The sequence below is a fragment of the Coregonus clupeaformis genome, chromosome 20 (genome assembly GCF_020615455.1).
Source record: "Coregonus clupeaformis isolate EN_2021a chromosome 20, ASM2061545v1, whole genome shotgun sequence".
Classification (NCBI taxonomy): domain Eukaryota; kingdom Metazoa; phylum Chordata; class Actinopteri; order Salmoniformes; family Salmonidae; genus Coregonus; species Coregonus clupeaformis.
The window spans coordinates 48807342-48816643 of NC_059211.1; the positions used below are offsets into that span (position 1 = coordinate 48807342).

General features: G+C 49.7%; 1 protein-coding gene across 4 annotated transcripts in view; it reads left to right on the forward strand.

The window, feature by feature from the left end:
• LOC121533578 (tight junction protein ZO-3) overlaps positions 1 to 1427 on the forward strand; it is a 30037-nt gene extending 28610 nt beyond the window's left edge. For all 4 annotated transcript variants that reach the window (XM_041839647.2, XM_041839645.2, XM_041839646.2 and 1 more), the window contains exons 28-29: positions 87 to 136; positions 343 to 1427. In XM_041839647.2, the coding sequence (XP_041695581.2) occupies positions 87 to 136; positions 343 to 457 (165 nt within the window). In that variant the 3' untranslated portion in view covers positions 458 to 1427. The remainder of the gene's footprint in view (positions 1 to 86; positions 137 to 342) is intronic.
• The last annotated feature ends 7875 nt before the right edge of the window (positions 1428 to 9302 follow it).

Genomic DNA, 9302 nt, shown 5'->3' on the forward strand with positions numbered 1-9302 from the left:
GCTCTTATTTTACTTCCAAAGGCTCAAATACTCTGTTAACTTGTGTCTCCAGTGATTTTGACCCATGACTTCTTTCCCTCTTTCAGACCCATATGGCAGAACCTCAGGAGAGGAAAGCTTCCCCATCATTCATTGTGTAAGTGAAGTAGGCCTATATCTGATAATATTAATGTGTGACGCTATTTGTTTAGTTGCATAATCATCAAAATCCCTGTCTATAAACCAACCTTAGCAACTGGAAAGTGAGAAACTACTCCAGTCCTAGTCCAAATTGTTCTATCCAAGTTGAGTAAGACTGAAGTGACAGTACATTATGCTTCTTTCTCTTCTATCTCCTCATAGGTTGGCTCACCACCAGGCTGTCCAGACGAGACGCACTCAGATCCAAGGCAGTGACAGCTCTGATGACAACGACGAGACTGAGGACTTCGAGTGGGGTCCAGCTACAGAACTTTAGATTAGAATACACAGTTCCAGGACTACAAAACAAGAATGCTGGAGCACACCATTCCAGAACTACAACTCTAAGGCACAAAGTTCCAGAACTGCAGAACTACAATTCTAGCCCACACAGTTCCAGAGCACAGACATTGCCTCTTAAATGGGAGATGTGAAATGCTAGCAATATCAGCCTTCTAGGATAACATTTTTTTCTGTTGGAATAACATTTTATTTGGAGAGGTAGGTTGGAGGGCCACTGTCAGGGCTGCCTTTAGACATGGGAATTCAGGCAATGGCAAACCAGGTCTCACACCTTTCTAAATTCCTAATTCCAAGAGAGGAAGTAGTTTCATTTTGCTGGAAATTCTAATAAAAACCTCAGGGTTTGGTATTTATACAACTTGCAGTAAAGAAAAATTGTATTTGTATTGCATACCTTTTTTAATAAATTAACCAACACCGGCCATTTTGATGTCATTTAAACTAAAAGCTGGAATCCTTAATTGAAACAATAACAAAGCAGTCACACCGCCTGCGTTTTGGTAAAAAGCTGAGGGATGTGCCTGGAGAAATGTAACCAATTCTCAAATTCAAAGCGAGAGCTATGTATGCAAGGACTGACCATCCATGATATCAGAATTATAGTTTTAACCCTGTTTTGAGGCTACACAGTGTTTGTTTACAAAAATTGGATTATAACAAGTTTATATTTTTTGCGTTCTGATGGGGTATGACAGTTGAACTAAGCTCATTAGCCATTAATAAATGATTCTTCAAGAATCAATGCATATAGCTATATCATTAATTTATAAGTCCAAAAATGTATGTAGCAACTAAGGATTTTAGCTTTAATGGGAACTGCTCAAAAAACAATTATGGACATTGACAGAACACAAAATATATCAAAGCTACATTTTCTAAATGATGAATAATTTGTCAAGATAACACATTTTGTTCATTAAATATTTCAGATATGGCAAAAAAGATCTGCTCTTGTCATTGTTTTTCATCATGTCTAGAACATAATAGAAAATCCTCACCTCGTCCACCACCCATCACTCTTTGTAATTTAACACCCCTGTGTTACAAAACATATTGGTTAAATGATCCAACATGTTTCTGGATAATGGAATAATGAAACACAGTTTAGCTGTGATATATGATAATGGCAGCCTGAGCTCATTCTATTCTTAAACCCAAAAAAATGAAGTCCTCTTGTTTCCTTTTTTATTAACGCAAACCATTTATAATGAGGGGGAACCGTCTATAATCTTAAGCGAGAGGCGCTGAGGGTCATTGGGCACGTTCGATGCCTGCCAGATCTTACAGTGCCTGGATAGGTATTTTATTTATCAGCTAACCACATAATTTGTTATAGCAATCTGGTACACAACGGCACAGTCGATGACGTGGCACTCAACCATTGGCTGATGCATGCAACATCTGAGCAGGCGAACTCGACCAGGTCGCCTTAATGCCTCGTGCACACCAACTGCGGTAAACTGTATGCATTGGAGCGAAAGTCCATTCATTTCAATGGGAGGTAATGTGCACCGCCGCAACTCATCTGCCGGACTAGGTTGCGGTGCGTGCAGTGTGTCTCATTCGTTGGATTTTTCCAACTTGTGCGTTACTTTGCCATGCGGTATCAGAAACGGAAGAAGATAAACCACCGAAGAAGTGCTAATGTGTAGTGTGATTGTTTTTGTTGTGATGCGGTGCAGTGCATGGATTGCGCCGATTATGTAAATGATGCAGCCTGTGTGGACAAGGTGTCAAGGTTGCAGTCAGAGTGCAGTACACTGCAGTTATTCTGCAATTACTGCATCCAAAATACCACAGTCGACTGCAGTAAATGCACTTTTATTGCAGTTCCATAACGGCAATCTTTTTCTGTACGTTTTTTTTTTATTTGCATGCTGTCAAGGCGTGCTGAAGGTGGGTGTGGTGTAGGAATCATGCGCAGGACGCAGAGGCTCAGTCCAAAGGCTTTAGTGCAATATATATTATATATATACAACAGAAGCACAATAAGCCCGAAGGCAAAATGCACGACGCACACAGGCGACAAAACGAATGACGCACAAACATGTGCAAACAACCCTCTCCAAAACACTGGAGGGAAAAATGTAGCTCCAAACATGAAACAGAAGCGCAATCACACACAACGACAAGCACACACAACGAGAACTAAATAGGACTAACAAGACACAGGTGTACAACATCCAGACAAAACCAAACGAACATGAAACATAGATCGGTGGCAGCTAGTACTCCGGGGACGACGACCGCCGAAGCCTGCCCGAACCAGGAGGAGGAGCAGTCTCGGCCGAAACCGTGACAGTACCCCCCCCTGGAGCCGCGCGCCGACCCCGGCCTCGGGGACGACCAGGAGGACGCGGAGCAGGGCGCGCGGGATGGTCCCGGTGGAACTCCGACAGGAGAGATGGGTCTAGGATGTCCCTCCGCGGCACCCAGCACCGCTCCTCCGGGCCGTACCCCTCCCACTCCACGAGATACTGGAGACCCCCATCCGGCGTCTAGAGTCCAAGATGGACCGAACGGTGTACGCCGGAGCCCCTCGATGTCCAGTGGGGGCGGAGGAGTCTCCCCTATCTCATTGTCCTGGAGTGGACCAGCTACCACCGGCCTGAGAAGAGACACATGGAACGAGGGGTTAATATTCTTATACTCAACAGGTAGATGTAATCTATAACACACCTCGTTCAATCTTCTCAGGACTTTAAAGGGCCCCACAAACCGCCGACCCAGCTTCCGGCAGGGCAGGCGGAGGGGTAGGTTTCTGGTAGAGAGCCAGACTCGATCTCCGGGGTGCGTACACCGGCCCCTCACTGCGGTGGAGATCGGCGCTCGCCTTGTGACGAAGGACGGCCCGCTGCAGGTGGACGTGGGCAGCGTTCCACGTCTCTTCCGAGCGCCTCATCCAATCATCCACCGCAGGGGGCCTCGATCTGGCTCTGCTGCCAAGGTGCCAGAACCGGCTGGTAACCTAACACACATTGGAAGGGGGTTAGGTTAGTAGAGGAGTGGCGGAGAGAGTTCTGGGCCATCTCGGCCCAGGGAATGTACCGTGCCCACTCCTCCGGCCGGTCCTGGCAATACGACCTCAGAAACCTACCCACATCCTGGTTGACACGTTCTACCTGCCCGTTACTCTCCGGGTGGTACCCTGAGGTAAGGCTAACCGAGACCCCCAAACGCTCCATGAACGCTCTCCAAACACGAGAGGTAAACTGGGGACCTCGATCAGACACTATATCCTCGGGTACCCCGTAATGCCGGAAGACATGGGTAAATAGGGCCTCAGCGGTCTGTAGGGCAGTAGGAAGACCCGACATAGGGAGAAGACGACAGGCCTTAGAGAACCGGTCCACAACGACCAGGATGGTGGTATTCCCCTGAGAGAGGGGAAGGTCTGTCACAAAATCCACCGAGAGGTGGGACCATGGTCGTTGTGGAACGGGCAGGGGTTGTAACTTACCCCTGGGCAGATGTCGGGGCGCATTACCCTGGGCACACACCGAGCAGGAGGAGACATAAACCCTCACATCCCTAGCCAAAGTGGGCCACCAGTATTTAGTGCTAAGGCAATGCACCGTCCGGCCGATACCCGGATGTCCAGAGGAGGGTGACGTGTGAGCCCAGTAAATGAGTCGATCCCGAATCTCGCGCGGAACGTACTTCCGACCCTCAGGACACTGTGGAGGGCAGGGGTCGGTACGCAACGCTCGCTCGATTTCGGCATCGACCTCCCACACCACCGGTGCCACAAGGCAAGACTCCGGTAGTATGGGAGTGGGCTCAACGGACCTCTCCTCCGTGTCATACCGCCGGGACAGCGCATCTGCCTTACCATTCTGGGACCCAGGGATGTACGTGATTTTAAATACGAACCTGGTGAGAAACATACTCCATCGAGCCTGGCGAGGGTTCAGTCTCCTTGCTGCCCGGATGTACTCCAGGTTCCGATGGTCAGTCAAAATGAGGAAAGGGTGTTGAGCCCCCTCAAGCCAATGCCTCCACACCTTAAGGGCTTGAACTACAGCTAACAGCTCCCTGTCCCCAACGTCATAGTTACGCTCCGCCGGGCTGAGCTTCTTAGAGTAAAAGGCACAGGGGCGGAGTTTAGGTGGCGTGCCGGACCGTTGAGAGAGAACGGCCCCTATACCAGCCTCAGACGCGTCTACCTCGACCTGAAAGGGTAATGCGGGATCCGGATGCGCTAGCACCGGAGCCGACGTAAATAGGTCCTTCAGTCTCCTAAAGGCCCTGTCCGCATCGGCTGACCACTGCAGGCGCACCGGACCCCCCTTCAGAAGGGACGTGATGGGAGCTGCCACCTGTCCAAAACCCCGGATAAACCTCCGGTAGTAATTCGCAAAGCCCAAAAACTGCTGCACCTCTTTTACAGTAGTTGGGGTTTGCCAATTACGCACAGCGGACACACGATCCACCTCCATTCTCACCCCCTGACGCGGACAACCGATAACCCAAAAAGGAGACTGACTCCTGGAAAAACAGACATTTCTCTGCCTTGACATATAGGTCGTGCTCCAACAGCCTCCTCAATACACGACGCACCAGGGTTATATGCTCGGCTCGGGTAGACGAGTACACCAGAATGTCATCAATGTACACGACCACCCCTTGTCCCTGCATATCCCGGAAAATGTTATCTACGAAGGATTGGAAGACTGATGGAGCATTCATCAACCCATATGGCATGACGAGATATTCGAAATGACCTGACGTGGTACTAAACGCTGTCTTCCATTCGTCACCCTCCCTAATGCGCACCAAGTTATACGCGCTCCTGAGATCCAGTTTTGTGAAAAACCGCGCTCCATGCAATGACTCTGTCATGGTCGCAATCAGAGGGAGTGGATAACTGTATTTCACAGTAATCTGATTGAGACCACGGTAATCAATGCACGGGCGCAACCCTCCATCCTTCTTTTTCACAAAAAAGAAGCTCGAGGAGGCGGGAGAAGTGGAGGGCCGAATGTATCCCTGTCTCAAAGATTCGGCTATATAAGTCTCCATAGCTTTTCTCTCCTCTTGAGACAAAGGATACACATGGCTCCGTGGGAGCACTGCTCCTGCCTGGAGATCAATCGCACAATCCCCCTGTCTATGAGGAGGCAACTGCATCGCCCTAGTTTTGCTAAACACGAGTGCTAAATCCCCATATTCAGGCGGAATGTGCAGTGCGGGCACTTGGTTTGGACTTTCCACCGAAGTCGCCCCCACGGAAACACCCAGACATCGCCCCTCGCACTGAGCAGACCACCCATCGAGAGCCCTCTGTTGCCACGAAATAGCAGGGTTATGGGTGCTTAACCAGGGAATCCCCAGCACCACTGGGTACGCAGGAGAGTCGATCAGATACAACTGTATAGTCTCCTCATGACCCCCCTGCGCACACATCCGAAGTGGCGCTGTGATCTCCCTGATCAACCCCGACCCCCAACGGGGCGGCTGTCTAAGGCATGAACGGGAAAAGGTTTGTCAACAGGTAGGAGAGGGATCCCTAACTCAAAACAAAACTTACGATCAACAAAATTCCCAGCTGCGCCTGAATCTACTAGCGCCTTATGCTGGGAATGAGGTGCAACCTGTGGAAAACAAACAGGTATACAAAAGTGTGCAACAGAAAGCTCTGGGTAAGTGGGACGTCTACTCACCTGGGAGGCCCCCCCAGTGCGTGGCCTGTTGTCGTTACTCCCGGAGAACCCTCCCCAGCACCTGGCCGTAGTGTGCCCTCCACGACCGCACTTGGTGCAGGAGACAGGCCCCTCGGGCTCTTCCTACTCCGTTCTCTAGCGCCGGCACCCCCGAGCTCCATAGGGCTCGGCTCGGAGGTGCCGGAGGGCGGAATGGATGGACTCCCCTCGGGACGTCCACGGGTGGCCAGCAGGGTGTCCAGACGGATGGACATATCGACCAACTGGTCGAAGGTAAGATGGGTATCCCTGCAGGCCAACTCACGTCGAACGTCCTCTCGTAGGCTACATCGAAAATGGTCGATGAGAGCCCGTTCATTCCACCCTGCATCCGCCGCTAGAGTCCGGTACTCTAGAGCGAACACCTGAGCGCTCCTCCTCCCCTGTCTCAAATGGACTAGACGCTCCCCCGCCGCTTTGCCCTCAGGTGGATGGTCGAACACGGCCTTGAAGCGGCGGGAGAACTCGGCGTAGGTGATGGTGTTGGCGTCCATCTTCCTCCACTCTGCGTTAGCCCACTCCAACGCCTTGCCCGTGAGACAGGAGATGAGGGCGGAAACGCTCTCGTATCCCGAGGGCACCGGGTGTACAGTGGCCAGGTAGAGCTCCACCTGCAGGAGGAACCCCTGACACCCGGCAGCTGTTCCGTCATACGCCCTCGGGAGCGAGAGCCGAATCCCCCTGGGTTCCGAACCTGGGACTGGTGGACCGACCGATGGGATGGACAGGGTAGGTGGAGGTGTGGGTACCCTGCTGGCCTCCCATCGGTGCATGATGTTGATTACCTCCTGTAGAGCGGTCTCCAGTTGTCGGATCTGGTCCTCTTGCCCACGGAGATGCTCCTCGAGCGACACAGGCGTCACTGCCGATCCTGCTGATTCCATTATATGGTGTGTGATTCTGTCAAGGCGTGCTGAAGGTGGGTGTGGTGTAGGAATCATGCGCAGGACGCAGAGGCTCAGTCCAAAGGCTTTAGTGCAATATATATTATATATATACAACAGAAGCACAATAAGCCCGAAGGCAAAATGCACGACGCACACAGGCGACAAAACGAATGACGCACAAACATGTGCAAACAACCCTCTCCAAAACACTGGAGGGAAAAATTTTGCTCCAAACACGAAACAGAAGCGCAATCACACACAACGACAAGCACACACAACGAGAACTAAATAGGACACTAACGAGGACTAACAAGACACAGGTGTACAACATCCAGACAAAACCAAACGAACATGAAACATAGATCGGTGGCAGCTAGTACTCCGGGGACGACGACCGCCGAAGCCTGCCCGAACCAGGAGGAGGAGCAGTCTCGGCCGAAACCGTGACACATGCACCTTTGATAAATGAGGACCCTGGAGAGAGAGGCCACTGGCTATGAGAGGATCCCATACACACCACCACCACCATGCTTGACCTGTGGAATGCAGAGTTTGGTTTTCGCCAGGCATTACTGGAACCATGTCGTCCAAAAAGTTATACTTTTGAATCATCTGTCCATAGAACGTTCTTCCAAGAGTCTTGATGATCATCCAGGTGCTTTTTGGCAAACTTGAGTCAACCTTTTGGACGAGATGGGTCCCATTATGCCTGGCGAAAACAAAACACTGCATTCCACAGTAAGAACATCATACCAAAGGTCAAGCATGGTGGTGGTGGCGTGATGGTTTGGGGATGCTTTGCTGCCTCAGGACCTGGACGACTTGCCTTAATAGAAGGAACCATGAATTCTGCTCTGTATCAGAGAATTCTACAGGAGAATGTCAGACCATCCGTCTGTGAGCTGAAGCTGAAGCGCAGCTGGGTCATGCAGCAAGACAATGATCCAAAACACACAATCAAGTCTACATGAAAATTGCTAAAAAGCAACAAATTGGAAGTTTTGGAATGGCCTAGTCAAAGTCCAGACCTAATCCCAATTGAGATGTTGTGGCAGGACTTGAAACGAGCAGTTCATGCTTGAAAACCCACACGTCACTGAGTTAAAGCAGTTCTGCATGGAAGAGTGGGCCAAAATTCCTCCACAGCGACGTGAGAGACTGATCAACAACTACAGGAAGCATTTGGTTGGAGTCATTGCAGCTAAAGGTGGCACAACCAGTTATTGAGTGTAAGGGGGCAATTACTTTTTCACACAGGGGAATTGGGTGTTGCATAACTTTGTTTATGAAATAAATGAAATAAATATGTAATTGTTGTATTATTTGTTCACTTACGTTCCCTTTATCTAATATTAGGTTTTGGTTGAAGATCTGATAACATTCAGTATCACAAATATGCAAAAGTAGAGAAAATTAGAAAGGAGGCAAATACTTTTTCATAGCACTGTAACAATTTCACAACATATACCCAATACACACAAATCTAAGTAAGGAATGAATTAAGAATATATACATATATGGACGAGCGATGTCAGAGCAGCATGGACTAAGATACAGTAGAATATTAAAGAATACAGTATATACATATGAGATGAGTAAACATTATTAAAGTGACTAAGATACCGTAGAATAGTACAGAATACATGTGCTAGTGATGGCTGTTTAAGTCTGATGGCCTTGAGATAGAAGCTGTTTTTCAGTCTCTCGGTCCCAGCTTTGATGCACCTGTACTGACTTCGTCTTCTGGATGATAGCGGAGTGAACAGGCAGTGGCTCGGGTGGTTAATGTCCTTGATGATCTATTTGGCCTTCCTGTGACATCGGGTGCTGTAGGTGTCCTGGAGGGCGGGTTGGGCAGACCACACCACCCTCTGGAGAGCCTTGCGGATGCGGGCGGTGCAGTTGCCGTACCAGGCAGTGATACAGCCCGACAGGATGCTCTCAATTGTGCATCTGTAAAAGTTTGTGAGGGTTTTAGGTGCCAAGCCAAATTTCTTTAGCCTCCTGAGGTTGAAGAGGCTCTGTTGTGCCTTCTTCACCACTGTCTGTGTGGGTGGACCATTTCAGTTTGTCAGTGATGTGTACGCCAAGGAACTTGAAGCTCAGCTGGTAGAGCACGGCGCTTGTAACGCCAAGGTAGTGGGTTCGATCCCCGGGACCACCCATACACAAAAAAAATAAATGTATGCACGCATGACTGTAAGTCGCTTTGGATAAAAGCGTCTGCTAA